This window comes from Trichoderma ghanense (genome assembly GCF_004382785.1).
Source record: "Trichoderma ghanense strain CCMA-1212 chromosome Unknown scaffold_18, whole genome shotgun sequence".
Taxonomy (NCBI): Eukaryota; Fungi; Ascomycota; class Sordariomycetes; order Hypocreales; family Hypocreaceae; genus Trichoderma; species Trichoderma ghanense.
In genome coordinates, this window is record NW_027395681.1 from 475,622 (window position 1) to 497,351 (window position 21,730).

The 21,730-nt window shown below is 52.5% G+C and overlaps 9 protein-coding genes across 9 annotated transcripts; 4 read left to right on the forward strand and 5 right to left on the reverse strand.

Moving 5' to 3' along the window:
- Positions 1-393: 393 nt before the first annotated feature.
- On the forward strand, positions 394-1,049 carry CCMA1212_009785 (uncharacterized protein; the record flags this gene model as incomplete). The annotated part of the gene is made up of 3 exons (XM_073706855.1): positions 394-538; positions 602-684; positions 756-1,049. 3 exons carry the CDS (start codon positions 394-396, stop codon positions 1,047-1,049), a joined length of 522 nt encoding a protein of 173 aa, XP_073554727.1.
- A 1,104-nt stretch (positions 1,050-2,153) lies between these two features.
- On the forward strand, positions 2,154-4,579 carry CCMA1212_009786 (uncharacterized protein; the record flags this gene model as incomplete). Its single annotated transcript, XM_073706856.1, has 7 exons — positions 2,154-2,244; positions 2,518-2,675; positions 2,849-2,905; positions 2,961-3,081; positions 3,148-3,615; positions 3,702-4,220; positions 4,316-4,579. Exons 1-7 carry the CDS (start codon positions 2,176-2,178, stop codon positions 4,577-4,579), a joined length of 1,656 nt encoding a protein of 551 aa, XP_073554728.1. The 5' UTR covers positions 2,154-2,175.
- Positions 4,580-5,814: 1,235 nt separating this feature from the next.
- CCMA1212_009787 (ATP-dependent) lies at positions 5,815-7,153 on the reverse strand (the record flags this gene model as incomplete). Its single annotated transcript, XM_073706857.1, has 2 exons — positions 5,815-5,946; positions 6,041-7,153. 2 exons carry the CDS (start codon positions 7,151-7,153, stop codon positions 5,815-5,817), a joined length of 1,245 nt encoding a protein of 414 aa, XP_073554729.1.
- A 709-nt stretch (positions 7,154-7,862) lies between these two features.
- CCMA1212_009788 (uncharacterized protein) lies at positions 7,863-8,117 on the reverse strand (the record flags this gene model as incomplete). Its single annotated transcript, XM_073706858.1, has 1 exon — positions 7,863-8,117. The coding sequence occupies one exon, from the start codon at positions 8,115-8,117 to the stop codon at positions 7,863-7,865; it is 255 nt and encodes an 84-aa protein (XP_073554720.1).
- An 836-nt stretch (positions 8,118-8,953) lies between these two features.
- Positions 8,954-10,028, reverse strand: CCMA1212_009789 (uncharacterized protein; the record flags this gene model as incomplete). Its single annotated transcript, XM_073706859.1, has 2 exons — positions 8,954-9,874; positions 9,951-10,028. The coding sequence occupies 2 exons, from the start codon at positions 10,026-10,028 to the stop codon at positions 8,954-8,956; spliced, it is 999 nt and encodes a 332-aa protein (XP_073554721.1).
- Positions 10,029-11,102: 1,074 nt separating this feature from the next.
- Positions 11,103-12,723, reverse strand: CCMA1212_009790 (Thioredoxin-like protein; the record flags this gene model as incomplete). Its single annotated transcript, XM_073706860.1, has 4 exons — positions 11,103-11,438; positions 11,494-12,035; positions 12,203-12,296; positions 12,718-12,723. 4 exons carry the CDS (start codon positions 12,721-12,723, stop codon positions 11,103-11,105), a joined length of 978 nt encoding a protein of 325 aa, XP_073554642.1.
- A 279-nt stretch (positions 12,724-13,002) lies between these two features.
- Positions 13,003-15,137, forward strand: CCMA1212_009791 (uncharacterized protein; the record flags this gene model as incomplete). Its single annotated transcript, XM_073706861.1, has 5 exons — positions 13,003-13,217; positions 13,390-13,818; positions 13,891-14,017; positions 14,102-14,180; positions 14,254-15,137. The coding sequence occupies 5 exons, from the start codon at positions 13,003-13,005 to the stop codon at positions 15,135-15,137; spliced, it is 1,734 nt and encodes a 577-aa protein (XP_073554641.1).
- Positions 15,138-16,146: 1,009 nt separating this feature from the next.
- On the forward strand, positions 16,147-17,255 carry CCMA1212_009792 (uncharacterized protein; the record flags this gene model as incomplete). The annotated part of the gene is made up of 3 exons (XM_073706862.1): positions 16,147-16,150; positions 16,264-16,529; positions 16,701-17,255. 3 exons carry the CDS (start codon positions 16,147-16,149, stop codon positions 17,253-17,255), a joined length of 825 nt encoding a protein of 274 aa, XP_073554640.1.
- Positions 17,256-17,618: 363 nt separating this feature from the next.
- CCMA1212_009793 (uncharacterized protein) lies at positions 17,619-21,506 on the reverse strand (the record flags this gene model as incomplete). Its single annotated transcript, XM_073706863.1, has 9 exons — positions 17,619-18,563; positions 18,630-19,058; positions 19,117-19,570; positions 19,626-19,771; positions 19,822-19,990; positions 20,037-20,455; positions 20,510-20,549; positions 20,610-21,361; positions 21,414-21,506. The coding sequence occupies 9 exons, from the start codon at positions 21,504-21,506 to the stop codon at positions 17,619-17,621; spliced, it is 3,447 nt and encodes a 1,148-aa protein (XP_073554639.1).
- Between the last annotated feature and the right edge of the window lie 224 nt (positions 21,507-21,730).

A 21,730-nucleotide genomic window follows, 5' to 3' on the forward strand; every position in this document is an offset into this window, starting at 1 on the left:
ATACGCAAAACGAAACAATACCAATTAGTTAGTAAATCAAACAATAAAATGGTGAAATTGATCATTCAATGCGCCCGGCTCAGAATTAAGATACAGTAGGCGCCAAACAAGAGAGATTCAGCGTTCTCAGCGTTGGCATCAGTGTTGGCATCAGTTTCAGTGGAGGCTGATTACTAAGGCTAGCGCCAAGAGCTCCAATTCTAGCGGCGATGCGCTGCATGCGCTAGTCCACACGAGGAAGTCGGACCCCGCTTTTCCGTGCTCTCGCTTGAGGGCAGACAAACCCTCAAAAATTTCCCGCCCATCACAAAATCGCCTGCCGCTGCTTCAACCTCGCCTTTCCGCCCACTATCGACGCAAGCAGCAAGACATCGCCGCCCAACGACCGCAGCAATGGCATCCGAGAAGGCAAGCAACCCCATGCGGGAGCTCAAGATTCAGAAGCTCGTTCTGAACATCTCCGTCGGTGAATCTGGTGACAGACTCACCCGTGCCGCCAAGGTGCTTGAGCAGCTGTCTGGTCAAACCCCCGTCTACAGTAGGTTTTGAACATCTTTGAACCAGGAGTTTGAAGGGATTGGGAGGTTAACCATTTGCACAGGCAAGGCCCGTTACACCGTCCGAACCTTTGGTATCCGTCGTAACGAAAAGATTGCTGTCCACGTCACCGTCCGAGGCCCCAAGGTAAAATTTCGATGCCCGAATTTTTTTTTTAAAATTGTCTTGCGACAACATTGGCTAACGGTATCAACCAGGCTGAGGAGATTCTCGAGCGTGGCCTCAAGGTCAAGGAGTACGAGCTCCGCAAGCGCAACTTCTCCGAGACCGGCAACTTCGGCTTCGGTATCAGCGAGCACATCGATCTCGGTATCAAGTACGACCCTTCCATCGGTATCTACGGCATGGACTTCTACTGCTGCATGACCCGCCCCGGTGAGCGCGTCACCCGCCGCCGCCGCATGAAGAGCCGGATCGGTGCCTCCCACCGCATCAAGCGTGACGAGACCGTCCGGTGGTTCAAGAGCCGCTTCGATGGCATTGTCCGATAAACGGATAATATCCAATCGAAAACAACAAACTTTTTTCTCTTATTTCTTGTCTTGAAGGAAATGGGCACGGCGAACATTGGGGGGTAACAAAAGGATCATATGGTCATGTATTCTTCCGCTTGATTTTTACATCAGCTCGTACCAAGATTTTTGAGTCGAGCAACGGCCTGAGAGACCGACCGGCGCTATGCCGGCTTCACATATATTGCCCCCTGCAATGTGATGGCACCATTATGCCTTTGGCAAAGCTTGCTTGCTTGATGAGGATTGTGTTGTCGAGCCTCTGTTGCCTTGTAGTTTTTCGGCGTTGGTGATGGTTTGTTAGTGAGCTACATCGATTATATATTGATCAATGATTGTTCCCTAGGGGGCAGTATATACGGCGTGCTGCAATATTCGTCCTGACAGTGATGCATTATTGTCTCGCAACTGAGGCAGTATACAACTTGAACTGTGTATCACCGAGGCCGTGTTGCATTATGAAGCCTCTGATGGGATATGACATGGAGCTGGTCGCATGCCGGAGTCTTTGGCATCACAGCTGTTCAATTCAAGTATGATACAGATTCTAATTTATGAGGAATAGAGCAATCTTGTTGTTGTCTCGATGGTTGTATAGATTGTCCGTCAGAAACCCGAATTGACTCTTGTGCATCATGTTAGTAATCATTTCCTCCTGAGTGCAGTCCTTCACGTCATCTCCGAAGGCAGCTCCTGCCTTCTCCACGATCACGATGACCCCAAAACTTCGTGCCTTTGCAATCAGGCAAAAAGGGCAGGCACCAAGAAACTGGGGACACACCGGAAGAGCAAGAACAAGAAAAAGCGCTCTCCATTCCGCGTTAGCCTCGTCAACCCAGGAAAATTGTTAAGGCGGGCGTCGGCTTCCCTCACAGCAAAACCGCGCAACCAGCCGTGATTGGCCCGCGAGCCAACCCGAGTCCCCACCCTTGGTGCTCACAGACTCTGCTCTCTCCATCCGCCCTCCTCCCGAAAATCTCCATTTTGCTCTTCCTGCAAAAGGCAGCAAGCATCAACAAACTCCTCTCAACTCCTCCACCCCCCAATTGCACGCCCGCTGCAATTGCTCTCCTCGTTGCTGAGGCCTCCATATCTCGCCCTCAAGATGTTCCGCAACGCCCTCCGACAGTCCTCTCGCGCTGTTGGCGCCGTCGCTGCTGGCCGAGTCTCCGTGGTGAGTGTCTTTCCCGCACGCCCGAAAACGACCGCTGGGGAAGCAAGGCGAAAAAATCGAATCCCGACACATGGATGTCGTGGGGGGGTCACGACAGCCATGCGCGGCCGTCTACGTCTCGGTTTTCTTGAGCTCAATTGAGCTTTGCATCGAGCTGCCAGCGGCGCAGAGCAAACTTTTTGAGCTTTTTCCCAGCCTCGTCCGCGGGCGGTGCTCCATTCGGCTTTTACTGGCCTTGCGGCTAACATGGCTTTTTTCTCAACACCCACGTAGGCTCGAAATGCCGCACCGGTCGCCATCAACGCCGTCCGAACCTACGCTGCCGACGCCAAGGCCTCTCCCACCGAGGTTTCTTCCATTCTCGAGCAGCGAATCCGTGGTGTTCAGGAGGAGACCAACCTTGCTGAGACTGGCCGTGTCCTGTCCGTTGGGTATGTGGAGGGCCACCTTTGCTTTTGAAGCCGCAACGCCGCATGCAATCCTTGTCAGCCTCGGGATGCATGCAATGGGGCAATGTCTAGAAACATGCAGTTTCTTTACATGTTCTCAGTTGTTCGATGATATCTACGGCCGAAGCGTCTTTTCTAACCATGAGCGTGTATAGTGATGGTATCGCCCGTGTCCACGGCATGGCCAATGTCCAGGCCGAGGAGCTTGTCGAGTATGTCAATGTTCCTCTATTCCCATTGGGAAGCCTTGCATCTAACGTCATCCAGGTTCGCTTCCGGCGTCAAGGGCATGTGCATGAACCTCGAGGCCGGCCAGGTCGGTGTCGTGCTGTTCGGTTCCGACCGTCTGGTCAAGGAAGGCGAGACCGTCAAGCGTACTGGTCAGATCGTGAGTGATACCAAAATACGCTGTCATCTTATTGTCTAATACCAGTGATGCTAACTCCCTGCCAAGGTCGACGTCCCTGTCGGCCCTGAGCTGCTCGGCCGTGTCGTCGATGCTCTGGGTAACCCCATTGACGGCAAGGGTCCTCTTAACACCAAGGAGAGACGCCGTGCTCAGCTCAAGGCCCCTGGTATCCTGCCCCGCAAGTCCGTCAACCAGCCCGTGCAGACCGGTCTCAAGTCCGTCGACGCCATGGTTCCCATCGGCCGTGGTCAGCGTGAGTTGATCATCGGTGACCGTCAGACTGGAAAGACTGCCGTCGCTCTCGACACCATCCTCAACCAGAAGCGATGGAACGACTCCAACGACGAGACCAAGAAGCTGTACTGTGTCTACGTCGCCGTTGGCCAGAAGCGATCCACCGTCGCTCAGCTCGTCAAGACTCTCGAGGAGAATGATGCGATGAAGTACTCGTGCATCGTTTGTGCCACGGCCTCCGAGGCTGCTCCTCTGCAGTACATCGCTCCGTTCACGGGAGTAAGTCTCTTCTTATGTCCCTCTAATCGCTATGCTCTACGAGTATAAGGCTGTGTGTATCGTTAGATTGACTGACATCACCTCAGACGGCCATTGGGGAGTACTTTCGAGACGCTTCAAAACACGCCCTGATCATCTACGACGATCTTTCGAAGCAGGCCGTTGCCTACCGTCAGATGTCCCTGCTGCTTCGTCGTCCCCCTGGACGTGAGGCTTACCCCGGTGACGTCTTCTACCTGCACTCGCGTCTGCTGGAGCGTGCTGCCAAGCTCAACGACAAGCACGGCGGTGGTTCCCTGACTGCTCTGCCCATCATTGAGACCCAGGGTGGTGACGTGTCTGCCTACATTCCCACCAACGTCATTTCCATCACCGACGGTCAGATCTTCCTGGAGTCTGAGCTGTTCTACAAGGGTATCCGACCTGCCATCAACGTCGGTCTGTCCGTCTCTCGTGTCGGCTCTGCTGCTCAGCTCAAGGCCATGAAGCAGGTCGCTGGTTCCCTGAAGCTCTTCTTGGCCCAGTACCGTGAGGTCGCCGCTTTCGCCCAGTTCGGTTCCGATCTTGATGCTTCTACCAAGCAGACTCTGTCCCGTGGTGAGCGTGTAAGTTATCCCTGTGCATTCTGCTCCAATCTCGTTCCTTCTGGCCCCTTAGCAGTTGAAAGGTACTCAAGGTAGCTGACACACCGTGATTACAGTTGACCGAGCTCCTGAAGCAGAGGCAGTACTCTCCCATGGCCGTCAACGAGATGGTTCCCCTCATCTATGCTGGTGTCAACGGTCACCTTGACAACATCCCTGTCAACCAGATCCTCAAGTGGGAGGCCGATTTCCTTGCCCACCTCAAGACCAACGAGGCCGACCTGCTGGCCACCATCGACAAGGAGGGTGCCCTGAGCAAGGACCTCGAGGCCAGACTCAAGGACGTCACTGTCAGCTTCGTCAAGAGCTTCCTCAGCTAAGCGGTTAATAAGCTGAAGCGCTCAACAAGCGAAATAGAAAAAGGCCACTGTTGGGGGGTGCTACTGTCTATACCACTCTATTGTTGGTCGTTCTCTAGAACTGGAAGAAGGAGGATGAAACGCGATGGCTGCGCCGAAAGAGAAAGCTATGGCTTATAAAAGGGAGACGCGCCAGTCATTCCACCACATGTAAAATACGAGCACATTACTCAATGGATGTCCTTAATTCCCTTTGTTCTGTTAATTTAGACGAGAAAGACATCTGCCAAGTGATTCAAGTAACGGGAGGTAGGTAATGTGTGATTGCTGTGTATGTACCTCCCTATACGGCCAGAGGTGTGTCATGTTTTATAGTACCTGGCAAATATCTCAAGAAGGTGTACCCGTACGAGACCGTATTGGATAAGTACTAGGGTATGGAAGACTGACACCCTTAGGTGTGAAACTGCCACCCGCCCCTGAACTAGAGGAACCACTCCCACTGTTATAGAAAGCAACAGCCCTGAGAAAACCCAGAATCCTAGAGGAAGCAAATGAAGAGTTGACAGGATATGATGGCCTTTATGACAAAGCTTTATAGAACTACTCCCTAGCTACTTAGTTAAATAAAGGTAATAGCGATAGTAGAGGGAGTAGTAATAGTAGAGGTAGTAATTATAGTAGAGGCAGTAGTAGTAATAATAGTAATAAAGTTATTTATTAATAAAGCTAGCTAATAAAAATATCTAAAATATTATCTAATAAGTAGAGAGAGATAGAGAAGCTAGAAGATAAAGTATTATTTTTATTAGTTAGTATTATAATTAAACTCCTTAAGAGGGCTTGTTAATATAAAGCTTTATAGATAATAGTGTTTAGGAGATACCTTAAAGTCGGGGGTTTCTTCCTTTTTATCCGTGAGGTCCCTTATTATAGACCTCCTGTCTTCTCTATATATACGACCCGCTGTCCCTAATTGGCAACATCCAATCTATGAGTGAACACCTTAAGAGGTCAGGCTGGCTATAAAGGCAGAAGACACTGCCAGGGAGAATAGGACATTATGATGTAATAGACGCCCTGCGCCAGCACGATCGATGAAGGAGTGGAAAGAAATCGCCGGCGCACGATGGGTGAATTTGAGCTGTAGACACGCCTGGGGCCTGTGGTTTTCTCTATGGATAGATACCTAATATTGAAAGGGGAGTGGCTATTTGGCTGTTAGCCACAGGAGATAGCATCCGTGGCATTGTAACTTAGAGCTTTGCCGCATCTGCTTCTTCATCAACCTCGCCAAAGAGCGCCATGAAAGCGGAATGAACTTCGTCCGTCAAATCGCTCGCCTGAAGACTCCGTCCCTTCTTGAGAAAGGCCAGCCGTGAGCATTCCTGAATATTGACATCCCAAATGTTAGTCAACGTCAGAAAACTGCCCTCTTGATATCTCCATATCTTGACCCAGTCTAGATGGGGGCAAACTCACCCTCGTCACTGAACTTCCTCCAAACGCAGCCAAGCCCATCATCTCGTCGGCATCAAGAGCAGGCTGCTCGCGATCTTTCCACAAGCCATCCAGATAAGCCTTGCGCCAGCCCAAAAAGGTCGCCACCGTTCCCGTCAAGGTGTCGCCCTGTCCGCCGCTCCGCTTCTTCCCTCCCTCGAGGTCGCTCACCAGGGTGACTTTGCCGTTGGAGATGAAGTCCTTGTAGCCCTTTTGGATGATTGTCACGCCGCCCAGTTCCTTGGCCAGCGTTTCTACCTTGCCCGTCTCGCCGGTCTGCTGGCCGACGTCGATTTTGAGCGCGTCGCACAGCCGCTTGAACTCGACCACGTTGGGGGTCAGAACCGCGTACTTGTATCCTCTTACCACATCCGGATCGTTCTGGACAATCTGCAGAGCGTCGGCATCGAGAACCATGGGCATTTCGGAGTCTCTGGCGGCCCTGATGACGCGGCTCACGGTTGCTTGCATGAGGGGATCACGGCCCAGCCCAGGACCTACGACTAGGACATGTAGCCTTCCCAACATGTCGATGATCCTGCTAGCCACGCGGTCGGGATCCGAATCCAAGTCCTTCTTGTTCTCCGCTGATGATTGTTTCTGAGGAGGCGACTGGCGCATGAGTGGGTGTACCATGAGATTGGGTGAATACGTCTTGATGACTGCGGCAGCTGCGGGAGTGCAAATAACGTGTGACTGGAACGGCGTCGTGTCAGTATCATCATTACATCCTTGAAGAGCAGTCTTCATTGAAGCTGAGAATGCTGGAGCAAAGGAATCGTCTAGCCTCACCATGTCGCATCCCAATCTTGCACTGGCCATGGCCGAGAAATACGGCGCTCCTGTGTAGTCCTCGCTGCCACCGATGACAGCAACCCGGCCGAGCTGACCTATATGTTCATGAAGATGAGTTGCGTCAGTCAATTCAGCTCCACGATTAAAGTCTTTTCCATCATATGGGGAAACGGCGAGACTGCCTGGCAGGAGCATACCCTTATGAAACGTGTCAAGCATGGGCGGGATCATCCGCCTGACTTTGCCCAGCACGTTCTTCGTTGTGGCAGACATGCTGGGAGCTTCTCTGTCGGCAGACATTATCAGAGATGATTGAAATTTTGCAAAGTCCAATAATGAAGCTGTAAAAATGTTGTCAATGTGCGGTTCCCTTCTCTACCGTATGGTGTTTTGTTCGTCAGGAGTGGAAAATGAGACGAATCCAGGGTAAGTGAGGGGATTGAGCTGGCGCTTCAATTGCCGTACCTCCGAGGTCCGTATAAGTTCACTTACCGGTGATGACAAACTTAACGCTCTGAATTTGTTGCTGAATGAATTGTATGATAAGTGAAAGAAGCGGCTGGAGAGAGAAGGACAGTGGAGTTGTGTTAGGTTTCCATACGAGTGTCAACGAGAGAGTTGCCTCTTTTTTTTGAGGTGCGGACGATGATGACATCATCGCTTGCTCAAGCAGACCCAGAGTGACCAAAGAGAGAACAAAACAGAACAGTGATAATCACTCAGCATCTAGAGCGATGAACCAAAGAATGAGTACTAGTATAAGTGAAATAAGTGAATGAGGAAGTCCGTACCAAAATGGTATATAGAGAAGGGTGGCTGGCATTGTGCCCCAAAATCCAGACTCTGCAATGCTCATTTTCCTTTTCAATACCTTAGAGACCTCATGCTCGGCCAAGCTCTCAAGACATGTCTTCGCTCCTGATGGTGCCGTCGGTGAGAAAATGCGCTCACTCAAAATCACTGTATAACGGAAGCTGAAAATGATGCTCGCAACTTGTTGTCCGTTATACTAGCTGCCCAGCACAACACAGTCGGCCAAGACAAGTGCCTCTTCGGCTACAGGGGGCATGTGGTCATCCGGTCTGTCGACACGGGGCTTGCGGGGGAGAGAACCGCCGGGCTTCCCTCTGAATAGCCTGGCAACAGCCAACAATGGCACCACGAAGCACTCAAGATGTGTTATGCGGCGGCCAAGAAGCTCATCCAAGTAGGGCGCTTCTGACAGCGTCGGCACCGATACTAGGTAGCCTTCAGAGACCCCCATGGCGTTGGACTCGTGAGCACACACATACTCGGGCTCTCCGCCCTCCTCTTACTCTGTGGTTAGAAGCTTGGCCAAGGCACGACCGTGAAACGTATCCTGGCGCCTCATGGGCCATGGGCCGACACATGCCTTTCGTCTCCGGCACGTAGTTAGTTTCCTCTTTTCTGAACCACCAATTTAGCTAGGTACTCGTGGACCGTCTGGCTTGCTTGTGACTCTCAACCACATGTACCTGTTCGTGCACCTACGGTTGGATGTGATCGCCTCGCCCACGAGATAGGTGGAAGCGTATACCACATATTCTGCCCAGAAGAGAAACAAAGGCTGAAAAGGAAGACGGACTAGCAGATGATGGCAAACAAAAGAAAGCAAAGAAAGCAAAGACGACAAGCCCTGGGAAGGCAGAGAAATACTCTTGTTTTTATTTTCAACTTATTATAACTAGAGCCCAGTCTCTTCTTTACCCTAGTTCGCCTGGTATATTGTAAATTAAAGGAGGCCATGATATCCTTAGAGCGGCTCTTGAATACTCTAGGTACTAGGAGTAACTCTTTATAAGGTAAGTTAGTATAAAGCGAGGTATTTCTACTTCCTCCTACTACTACTATATCTTCTAGTATCTTATACCCTCTGCTATTATTATTATTTATTTACTAGATATTATTATATACTTATAAGTCTGCCTATCTAGTATATATCTTGCTATTAGCTAAGAGGGCTAGATTTCTATTCTCTATATATTAGTAAATTAAATAAATAGCAGAAGCTTATTTTATTAAGACTGATAACAGATAGTTGCCATTATCGCGAGTATCTATTCCTTACAGTTCCAAACCTCAGTAAAACTCCTGAACCAAACCATCACACAAATTCCACAGCCTCTCCCCCGATCCTCTCTTCTCAATGCCCTCTGCGACTTTCGGTATCATCTTCCCAATCTTGCCCCAAGGGATCAAATAACACCCGTTATGCTCAGCCACTTGACTCCCAAAACCCGCCTGCAACTCAGTCAATGCCCCGAATCGAACAGGATACGACAAGAGCCCCTGAACCTTCTTCAAGATGCCGGGAGCATGGCGAGTGAGGTCTGTCTTTATGGCGCCTGGATTAAACGACACGCTCACGAGCTGCGGGTGTCTCTTTGCCATTTCGGAGGCGAGTATGGCGTTTGCCCATTTACTCTGGACATACCGCTGAACGCGCCCATTAAGGCCCGAGAACTCGGGCGATTCCAACTCCCAATCATCCCAGAGAACGCCATCTTCACCAGGGGGGTCCGGAAACTCGACGGACGCCGCCCAGCAGGTACGCACAGAGCCCCTAGGAACCGCCGTGTCATTCGCCGTCTTAAGAAGAACCGGCGTCAAAAATTGCTGCAGAAGGAACGGTCCCAGGACGTTTGTCGCAAAGCTCAGCTCGTGCCCTTGTTTACTGACGCTGCCCTCCGGAGGAGCCATGACGCCCGCGTTGTGCCAGATTACGTCTAGACGAGTCTCTGCCGAGAGGAATGCCTCTGCTGTGGGTTTGATGGTCTGTAGATCAGACAGATCCAGGTAAAGGAACTTGACAACTCCCTCGCCGTCTGCGGTGCGATGTTTCATGTCGCCTGGGGGATCAGACTTGGTGATGGTGTCGATGGCGTCTTTGCCGGCGGAGTCAGATCGTCCGAGGATGTAGATGCGGGAGGCGTTGGCGTGGAAGAGGGCTGTTGCCACCGCGAGGCCGATGCCGCCGGTACCGCCTGTTACGACGAAGACCTGTTTTGTCGTGTAAGTGACGATGGACAAGAGACATCTCGTCTAAAGCGTGTGAGAGGGGCGGATGTGGACATACTCGACCATGTAAGTCGGGCAAATCTTTCTCAGTCTTTGTAGGCGCGCCAGGACAGTACTGCCGCAGATATTTTGACATTTTGTGACTTTGTCCTGTTTTTACCGTTGGAAAAGATATAGTGATGAGCTTTCGAAATGGCCGGCTTGCAATCGCAGAAGAAGGTGAGCGTGTCATCATGCATAAACAAAGCTTACTCCGCGTTTCTGAGCAAACAGTGCGAAACATCTGCTTATTGACATTTAGCGAATATGCCTAAAGGATGATTCCATGTCATTTTTAAGTGCTATCTATCTGGAGTAAATAGACGGCCGCAAGTTCCTCTCTTAAAACGCGGTGATAGCACGCAAACGGTCATCGTCTTTGGGATTCTTGTATGCGATCCCTGGGAACCAGGACCAAGACAGCATCAGAGGATAGCAAGGCCGACAGGGATGAAGTGTCCGAGGTCACCTTAGCAGAGATGCTAATCTATTTCCACCATTGGCTCCGGTGGACGTTCTGGATGGGTCTGGCTGAACACTCACGCACCCATTCCCATGGGGTACGACAGGCAGCGAACCAGGACTGAGCATTCCTGAAGTTGAACGCTCCTCCCTCTGTCGATGATGAACGCGTTAGAGAGGTTATTGAGGGAACACGTCTGAGGCCTGAATTAGAAGGCAAGCTGCTTAAGGTGGATTATTATACCCGCGTTAATATCTTTCCTATCCATGTCCCTGGATTCAACATGGAGCGTCTGCACCATCTGGTAGGGGATGGGGATTCTCCTAGGGCAGCCATCCCGCTTATAAGCCTTAAGGAAGGCTGGAATCCTTATTTCTATATTAAATCCTTGCTTATACATATCCTAAAAGCAGATATAGTAGATAATGAATATATATAAGGTAATAGAGATAGATAGATAGATAGATGGATGGATGTATCTATTTTAGCTTTTCTTTACTGTTATAGCTGTGTATATATATGATTATAGTCGAGATGGACTACTTGAGCTGGCCAAGGCGAACAGCGTCATCAAACGTTGACCCGCCACATGTAAATGAACAATTTTGTTTTATCGCGTCCTAAACTCCGGAATGCGTGCTCCTACCCCTGAAACACTAAAAATCTCTTCAAAACTCCCAAAGACAGAAGAAGCGGACAAAGCCGCCTTCACTCGTCGTCCTCCATCTTCTGAAGCTTGCCCATGTCCCTCTTTGTACCAGCCTCTCCAATGAGCTTGATGCGATCGATGCGCACGGCATCCGCTTCGCCGTCGCCCCGCTGTACAAAGATGGTGAGGGTGGTTGTCTTTTGGAACTTGACGAACCGCAGGCCGATGCTTGCCGTGCCCTCCGAGTTCCAGTCCTCGGGCCCCAGTGTGATCTCTTGCGTCGGCTCTGCGTCTTCGGCCTCTCCAAAGTCCATGTTGGATGTGCGGTTGATGAAGAGACGGATGACTCCAGGCCGTGAAACATCGGTATTGCCTTCAGGGGGAAAGGACGTGATCTAGTCTCGCAGTTAGCCAAATGTCGCAGTTACCGGCACTTTCAGAGTGACCAACCTGTAGCGTATGGAGCTTGATGGTTGACTGGAAGGGGATAAAGAGGAGAAGCTGGTCGTCGGCTCCGCTTTGCACCCAGTCCTTGGCAGCAGGTGCAGCACCCTGATTCAGAGCACTTGGCTTGGAGCTCTCAAACAGAACCCTGACCGGGCCCGCGTCGTCGTCCGCGTTCAGCAGCTCGCAGCCCCGAATCTCAATCTCGCTTGTGACATCGCTGTATCCTCTGGGAATCTCGGCGCCCTTCCAAGCAGGGCCGCTCCCGCTCCCTGAACCTTCCGCCAGCGACTCCAGCTCCGACGCCAGCTTCTCGATGACGGTCTTGAGCTCGGTGGGGTTTGCGCCCTGCACCTTTTGGATGACCTTGCCGTTTCGGAAGAGGAGGAACGTGGGGAGGACTGAGACGCCGTATTCTTGTGCCAGGTCCTGGTTCTTGTCGTTGTCGATCTTGACGAATGTGAGGAGGCCGGGCCGCGAGATCTGCTCGGCGAGGCTGGAATAGAGCGGCGCGATTTGCTTGCAGGGCGCGCACCAGTCGGCGTAAACTGGCAGATGGAGACTTGAGTTAGCAAGCGATAATGCAAGGTGATGTCTGGCAGAATGCGAGATGCATCTCGCAGGAGTGACATGTGCGTGTGTGAGATGCGATATCTAGTAGGTAGATGGAGATCATGGCGGGGTTGCTGTGCTTGTCATGGCGGGGGAGGCTCACAGTCGGCGACGACGATGCGGGAGCTGCTGAGCAGATCGTCAAACTGCTGCTTGGAGGTGACGTGTACTAGCGAGTCGGCCATTTTTGCGCGTGTCTGTGATGGAGAGGCTGAATCGTGATTGGGACGACGCTGGGCGAGATTTGGCGCTGGCTTGTTGAGGTTGGCGAGGATTGTGCAACAGGGCGGAAGCCTGCCATCATGGCGGGTTCAATTGCTAAGCCGAGCTCCAGGCCAGGGGAGAGGGGGGCTAAGCCTATTGGGGTCAAGTCGCGCTTGGGCTGGTAGAAGTGCCGATTTCATTCATCTTGACTGCTACAACTTTATATATTCGTTGAATATTGCAATTATTCTATTTATTTTTCTCCTTGTTGGATTTTCTTGCTGTCTGGATGAATAATCTGATATACGAAGACGGAAAGAGCTGTAGGCGGTCAATCGCCAGTTGCCGCCATATACGCACAACCTCCACCACCTTAGCCTTCAAGCCATCCAATACCCACCTCACCTTTAACACCTCCATTCCCCTGCCAGGCACCACGGATTAATAGAGGGCGCTTCTCTCTCAGGCTATTTGCGGCAGCATCAGGTCTGCTTTCGAGACGACAATTCCCCGACTGAATTGCCCCGAAGACTCAGACTTGGCAATATGGATAATAAACCGCCAATAGCCTAATAGCACGCAAACAGGCGAGGTCTCGAAGCACATACTCGTACAATAAGTGTCCCATTTCACTTCCGTTCCGCGCCGGCAGACCGGTGAATCGTCCGCTCGACATGATCGAGCCCAATCCGCTCCAACATGGCGTCTGCTGCAGAGATCCGTGACAGCGTCTCGACCATCGCCCACCCCGTCCTGGGCCAGAAGAGCCAGCAGCAGTTCATCATCGAATCCACGTTCTCGTGGCTGCCGGTGCTGTCTGTCGGCCGCCACCTGTTGACACTGCCGCTGTTTTGCACAGTCGTCCTGCTGCAGCTGGCAGTGCTGGCCATTGTCAAAAATGGCCTTGTTCGAAAGTAAGCAGATGCCTAGAAGAAACAAACACAAACACAAACGGCAAAGGGAAAGGAAGAGATTCACCCGCCATTCTCGCTGTTCCTGAAGCCGCAACAACCGCCCTGCAACTCTGTTGCGATGGCCAAGCGTTAGCCAGCCGCCATAAACCTTCCATTCTTAACAATCTAATAGCTCGTGCCCGGAAATGGCCAAGACGAAGCCAACGTCGCTCGATGGCCGGAGCCAGAAGCTGTCAAAGCCCGCGTGGAAGCCCAAGGAAGAGGCAGGGCCAAGCCTGAGGCCGGCATCTCCCCCCAAGCAAAATCCATGGCACCGGCGCTCAGCAGCTCCGGCAGTGCCAGATGGCTCACAGTGTTCCAAGCCGCTGCAACATCCGCTGGCGAAGGAGGAATTTCCAGAGCTCAAGACAGGCGACAGTGCGGCCGATGACGCTTCACCCAGCGAGGAGGCGCCGAGGGAGCCATCTCCCTCATGCAACGTTTCCAAGTCCAGTTGCTCGACCAACGAAACACACTCTGACGAGACGAGATCTGCCGTTTCTCGACTCAGCACGCCGACGAGGTTGATTCTGGAAGAAGCCGCAGACCAAGCTGCCAACATGTGAGCATCCACCATCGCCACCGGTCAACTCGAGCTCATCACAAGGTCTATGAACTGATTGATCGTCTATAGCCTCTGGAGACATCCTTTTGGCTCCAACGTCTACTTATACGTGGAAAGAAGCGTGTTCCAGCTGCATCGCGACATACTAATGCGACATTCAGGCTGGTTCCGAGACAAGCTTCCTCCGCCAAACCAGGTAAGACAGACAACCTTTCAAGCGCTCACAAGCACCAAACCGGGGGACAATATGGAAGCATACATGCTAAACGGCCCATTACAGGATGGATCGCCAATCGAGATGCACTTGCCTCACGCCGTGGGAGCGGTACAGCCTTGCCTTTTCTTCATGTATACCAAGAGTATGTGCCACTCTTTGACTCTCTTATACTCAAAAGGAAGAATGGCAGCAGCTAACCTGACGATGGCTGATAGATCTCGACATTTGCGAGAGAAGCATCTGCCAGCCGCTCAACTTTATACACATCCCACGGTGCGTGCTTGCTTATTGCGCGGCAGTCAACTTCCAGATTCCGACAATGGCATCGCGCATCCTCGGCATTCTGGAGGAGACGGCCAGAGACCTCGCCACATACCTCAACTCCTACTTCATCTATAGGGAGATGGACTTTAAGACCAGCAAGTCCATGGCGACCTACTTTGTCAACTCTCTCGACATTCTTTATTCCGAACCGCTGTTTGAGCTCATGAAGCCAATTCGGCAGGCTCTTGCCGGTATCTTGGACGCCTTGCTGCCGTCCTTACTCCGACAGCCGTGCTTTCCGGAGATGCTGTGCATGCCGGGCTGGAAGCGGTGGTCGGCGGCCATTGCGGCGGACCAGGTCGAGTACCGAGCAGCGCTTGGCCATGGCCCATCGGCAACCGAGTCTATCTTGCCAACCGAGGCTGAGCTGAAGGCGCTGTTTGATCGTGTGCTGGGGAAGCCTAGCGAAAGAAAAGACAACGATAACGACGCAGGAAAGAGTCCTAGCAAAGGCAGAGGGAACAGTCCTGGTAAAGACGCCCAGGAGGGGGTTGCTGATGAAAGCGGGGAACAAGACAAGGCTTCAACAACATCTCGGTCTCGAAGGAAGAAGAAGAAGGCCGATAGCAAGGACTTGAGCAATGACGGGATGCCAAGAGCAGCAAGTGCTGTTGGAAGCACAGGCAGCGATGCAGGCACTTTTAGCTCGTTTAGGGCAGATGACGCTCGAGAAGAGCCAGAGAGACCGTCGCCAACCATGAGCGGCACTCTTGCACACGGTAAAGCCTCCGCTGGCAGAGGCCGACGCATAAGTCCCACGAAGTCGAGGAAATGAATACCAAGCAAGGCCTGTTGGGTAAGACGGAGAAAGTCTGCGCAAGTACAAATTGTGTGATGAAATGTAACATGGGCTTGGAAAGTACATTGATGAGCGCTACCAGCTGTAGCTTACGATGTATGTTGAAGCAATGACCTGATGCAATGCCAACTTGACTCTGAATCCTCAGATGATATTACCAAGTTCATGCTATCATTTGGTATCGTGCTGATGAGCTATATATGGGATGTCGCTGCAGAGCACCTCTAACTTGGCCATTTGGCATCCCAAGTTCTCCAAGACAGAGTGAGAATCGGGTCATGTACGTGCTGGAGAAGAAAGCATAACGCAACACTCGAACGATGTAGCGATACTACCGGAGGGTAGCAGCGCATTCCTCCTTCCTGAACTGATGGCTCTCTTAAGAAAGCAACATGGAGTTGTTGAATACCCAAATCGAGGAGCTCTCTCTCTCTCTTCTCTATTTTGCGACCGAAATCCTTGCTTTATCCCATGACGTCATGGTGGCTTGGTTCCCTCCTCCCAGGTTTCTAGAGCGCCTTGGAAACAGCCCGCGATGATGGTGGTGGGAAAGGGTTCTGTCCAGGGGTAAAGCAGTACGACTACATAATCCCAATATTCCCTCATTGAGCCTATATTTTCCTCTTCATTCTCCTCATACATGCTGTGCTACTTTTACATATCGGCAGGGTTGTCTGACTTTTTGCACATCTTGCTTGTGACCATATATACTAGGTACAAGTACACCTTGGTGGCTCACGAGGCAAACATCACGGGCGCTTTGCATACATACATAGCGTGCCTTTTATCTGGCCTCGGCCCCTCTTCAGCTGCTCGGAGCGAAGACCTGCATTAGCACAAGCACATCTTTCCTGACTGGACTGGAGTGGACTCGTCATTCTCGTCTCTCCATCATCATCCTTCTTTCTTCATACGCCCGCGCAAAACATCGATTCCATCTCTTATTCTATTCCACCTTCAACGTCAACTGTCACTCACATTCACCATGGGTAAGTCTTCATCTCCCTCACCTCATTCAAAAGCTCCTCCAAGACATCATCACGGCCACACACACCAAAGAAACCATCACCAACAGACGACTAACTCATTCTCCCCTTCCCAGGCCGCCACGACGTCAAAAAGCGCCTCTACCTCAGCCGCCCCGACCCAGACATCATCACCACCCGCACCCAAGTCACCCGCTACATCCCCGACTCGCGCTCCCGCTCCCGCTCCAGCTCCCGATCCCGGTCTCACTCCCGGCCTCGCTCCCACTCGCGTCCCCCCGTCGAGGTCATCACCGTGCCCCGGCCCCCTCCCGCCGTCACCGTCCTGCCACCTCCTCCGCCGCCGACCCTGCCCCCCGCGCCGATGCCCCCGCCGCCGCCCGTCTATCACCACCAGCCTCACGAGCATCATCATCATCATCCGCCGCCTCCTCCTCCTCCTCCTGCGCCCATCTTCCCCCACGAGCCGCAGCATCATCATTATCCACCTCCGCCTATCCACCACCACCAGCCTCATCCTCACCCCCCCCCCCCCCCCCCCCCCCCCCACGAGCCGGAAATCATAGAAGTCATCGCCGTCAGCGAAGACGAAAAGTCAAAGTCCAAATCCAAATCCAAACACAAGAAGAAGAAGTCAAAGTCCAAATCCAAAAAGTCGTCGGAGCGCCGCCACCGCTCCGAGAGCCCCTCCTCCGCATCCTCCATCTCAAGCCACTCCCGCAGCCACTCCCGCGCTCGAAGCCACCACAGTCGCAGTCGGAGCCACCACCGCCGCCGCGAGATTGACGACGACGGCGACGAGTACGACCTCGACCGCTACCATCACGACTACGACCGCGACCGCGACCGCGATCGTGACCGCTCTCGTGACCGCGACGTCGAGGAATCGCGCGACCGGGAAGTCTACGTCGAGAGGGAGCGCTACATTCCGTATCCCGTGCCCGTTCCCGTGGAGCCGCAGTACAAGACGTATCGCTACGTCGACGCCCCGCGCAGCCCCAGGCGTAGGCGTGAGTCGCCGTCGCCGCCGCGGTACATTGAGGAGAGGGAGCGGGAGCGGGAGGATAGGGAATTTATCCGTATCAAGGATCGCGAGTATCGGTTCTAGTAGTGCTACTGGACCGTTGCCATTATAGGCTTCTTCTCGTCTTGTTCTTCCTCTTTGCTTTTGCGGCAGAGGTTGTTGGGAGGGTATCATGGCGAATGCGTTAAATATGCCTGTGCGATGGACGGTTTTTCTATGATGAGTCTCGGTGTAAGACCGATAATGACGCTGTAACGACACATGTTCTTTTCCGCCGATTGGGTTATATACTCGACATCTATAACGATTACGATATGAGCAACTTGATGTAATTATTTGTTCCTTGCACCTTATTTTCCTTTTCATGGCGTCTCGGTGAACGTAAATTGTGAGGGTGATATTCAAGTAGTGGCTGGCCAACATGCTGAGTTGACGATCCAGGCCAGCTCAGTATTTGTAGTAAGAGCTCCTCCGCCTTCGCGGCCGCGGCACAGCAGGCAAGGCAAGCTCCACATGGCCGCTATAACTCCGCATAGTCGGGCGCAGGTAAGCTCGACGATACGCACCAGCCATCTCCTCGCTGGGACGGCCCGTCGAGTCATAGTCCGTGATGGGCGCAATTGGCCTAGACACGTCGGCTCCGGAAGGCAGCGAGCCCCCATACTCCGGCGAACGACCGCGTCTGCCAATGAGCCATTCCGTTGCGTTGCCGAGCTCGTCCATCCACCACAGGCCCGCAATGATGATGAGGATGGTGACGGGCAGAGCCACGGCCCAGTAGAGCCACTGGTCAAAGTCCATGTTGCGGATGTCGTTGGTGTTCATGCCAAAGATGCTTGATATGGCGCTCAGCGGCAGAAAGATGATGGTCACCAGGGTGAACGCGTAGATGGCGTTCTCCTGCTTATCCTTGGTCCACTCCATCTTGTACGATATCTCCCGCTCGAGATCCTCGGCGTACTCTGTGTTTCGCCGGAACTCGTATTCTCTTTGTTCAATCGACTTTGCGCAGTCAGCCAGAAAGAGGCCTCGAAACCCTCCCCCGTCTGTCGGCGAGAGCTTGGAAGCCGCCTCCAGGTCGTTCAGGAACTGGACACCAACCCCGTGCCGGTCGTAATCGCCGTGTCCAAACGCCCTGTCATCAGCAGCTCGACGCCGATACCCAGGGGCAATTCTCACGTCGTCATCGTAGTCTGTTCTCATGCGCGGTGGCATTTCCTCACCATACCTCACCACAAAGTTTCCCTCTACGTAACTCGTTTTATTCCTCAGCATCGCGATTATACTTCGTTGCTTCGCTAGGGTTCGTCTAATGGCGGTCATTTCTTGCTTGACGAGGTCGATTCGATGCTGGTACGTCCGATTGGATGGCTTCGTCGTGATATCCGTGTCCTACGAATGGTCAGCTTGTCGTCATGCTCAAAAGACAACCCTACTCAGGTACGCAAAGACACATACAAGGAGATTGAGGTAGAGCGAATACGTGTCGCAAATGTCGTCGTACTTCCCTGCGTCGTCCTGTAAGAGATTGAGGGTGATGAGCGACATGATCTCAGTCGGCAGCATGACAGCCTTTTCCAGCAGATTCTGGCTGGAAATGCCCTGGATCATCTTCTGCATCCCGTCTCTCATCAGTTGTCTGGCCTTCATGATATGGCTGTACCAGTCGGGCGCATAGGTGCTGTAAATGAGGCCGAACACGATATGTAGCCATGCAGTCACAAGCTCGTGGGGCAATGTCATGGCAGCCCGATCTTCTTTCTCCGAGAATGACATGATGTCCTGGAACGACGGTATGTCCTGAGTCAACTGCCACAGAGCGTTTTTGACTTCCGATATGGAAGACGGGCTTTCATTGACAGCATTGTCGCCGTCGAGCTCGGGTATCTGTGCAAGTCAGGCATTGTTACTTTCATACAATGAGAACCGTTATAGAAAGCCTCACCTTCATCAGCTTGCTCAGGGCGCCCCAATACTTTCCTGTTGTACTTCCGTGGAACGTGAGAGGGAAGAACGTTTGAAACAGCATGTCGGCCATGTTGAAGACAGCGAGGCAATCATCATACGAGCGGCGGGCTGTATCACTTTTCTTCTCGTCGACGCGAGCTGCGAGTCTTTCGAGATGCTCGTGCACACCATCTCTTGTCATGAGTTCACATCGTTTGTATCCTCTTTGTGCCGAGTACGACGTCTTCTCTGTCAGGAACTTTTCGGCCGCCGACAGTTGTTCTTGAAGCTCCTGGAGTACAGCATCCCCCGTCGATTCTGCACTCTTCGATAGGAGCGTGAAAACGTGCAGATATTCTGATGGAGCTGCCGACCGTTCAGGACACTTTTCAGATGCCTTGAAACCCACAATTTCTGATTTCAGCAAGACTCGAGGCATGTCCGGTGTATCCCTGGTCATCTCATTAGCCGTTTTCAAGTAACCAGCCGCCTCTCGGGGCGCCATACGCCAGCTTCATCTTCAACTTCACATCGCCCTTTAGCCCTTTAGTCAGTTTAAGAACCTTGTCCCAATGTTCGGCAGTAATCAGGCGATCTTTACGCCAAAACTCAATCTTTCGCGGCCAAAAGGCATGGAAATGGGCAATAAAGGCCTGGCCAGGTTAGCCATTTCAGCTGTTTCTAGAAGCCTGAGTTGACTTACAAACCACGTCTGGCATTCATTCGTTGGCAGAGACCACATCAACGCTCCCCCATATGAGACAAGAATTCTATTCATTCCGCCCGTTTGACACGGCACCGAGTTCACTTTCACGGTTGTTCCTTGCAGGTCTGATTGCGACATTGTACCACAAGTGACGAGGACGCCGGCGCTGTGTTAGCAAAAGCGCGAGGTGGAGTGGCATTGGTGCGGGATACCTACTATTGCCAAGGATCAGGCACCACAGTTGTGAGATATGGAAACAGTAACCTCGCGGAACTTGCCCAAGCTGGCACACCGCTTGATCCATATCTCTCTGCTGACTACTGCGAGAGTATTGGGATTGAAGCAAAGTCTGTGCCGGGAACAGCGCCGTATTCGAAGCCGAAGGAGATTCGGCATATTGTTGCAGGCGGAAGTATGGGATGCAGATCCAATTGGCCACATGAGAGTCGTCTGATGCTTTCTTGTCCGACGAATGAATCGGGATCTGTATGCATCGCGGCTCCATGTAGCCTACCTTTGCGCCCTGGGGAGAGTATCGAGTCTTGGCGCATTGCCGCTTGACCTCGGCTTGGAGGTTGGCAACAGCACTCCTTTCGGCATCTCGAAAGCGGATATGGCGAGATACTTGGACCTGTAAGGAACGTCAGCCTGGAGACGCTGGCGGAGAGTTTGCCGGCTTTTATACCCAGAACGCATCAAAGTTCATTATCTCTTGGCGAATATGGCTGTATCAAGGTTAGCAGCCAAGAACGAGAGTGATGGCCCATGGCTTGAATAAGACTTACAGCCATCGGAACAGAGGCTGCGTTTGGCCCCGAAGATCATGAAGGACTGCCAAATCAGCTTCGTGTTGAGCCCCGAGCTCCGCAGTTCCGGAGTAGGTGGAAGTGTAGATCCCCGGTGCAGTCAGAAGATTGGACAGCGAACCCTCGACTTTTTGCGTGGATTCGCTCTCAGTTGTCGGAGTTTCCAAGTCCGAGTCTGCATCCTTTGACGGCTCCTCTACTGGAAGTGTAAACTGGAATTCGTCAAACGTGTCGATATCCTCGAAGATGGGACTCACAGGCCGACGCCTGATATAGTCATGCTCTTCGACATTGGTTCTCCCATAGTATATTCCATCGCTGGCAGCACCAGGGGCCTGATCATTCGTTTCACCAGGCAATCCGTCTTCGAATACTCTGTGTCTTCCAACACGCTCATCGTCCTCGCTATTTGAAGCGTCCGCATGACGAAGAGCAGTAGGAGATTCTGTGATGAATACTCTCTCGCTTCTCTCCCGGTTGAGCTCAACACCCAAATGTTCTCTGCCTGAGCTTCGCTGTCGCCGGTAATGGGCTGTGGGAAAGGATCTTGCATCTGCTTGTCTGCGAATCCCAATTCGTCTTGTGGCCGCCTCTATTTCTTCTGCATAGTCACGACGGCTGAGGTATTCCCCCTCGGGGTGCGGCTCTGGCCCCCACGAATCTTCGAAATCGAGGTCATCGCGGCCTTCACGCACTGCCTCACTGTCCGCGGCCCGTCGTCGTTGGCGTGGCTACAGTCATTTGTCTCGTGAGCTGTTGCCATTCATCTCACTCAAGCCATACAACCATGGAAAGGGGCGCACCCACCAGGTAAGCTTCAGAGCCCCCAGTGGAGCGGCGCGGGCGTTCGCGGCGCCCTCTGGCGTCGTGCGCCATGCTTCCGAATAGTTTGTCTGCAAACTATCTGCCAGCAAAGCCGAGGCTCTGGCCTGAATCAGACAGTCGAATCTGCTAAACTCAGGAACATGGAGACGAGAGTTTGGCTAGATTGCGCGCTTGATGTCACGCAAGGTACAGGCACCAAGACACCAGGCAAGTACACGGAACCTTGTATGTTCAGGTCAGCTTGGGCTCTCCGATCGTTCAAAGTACGGTGTGTA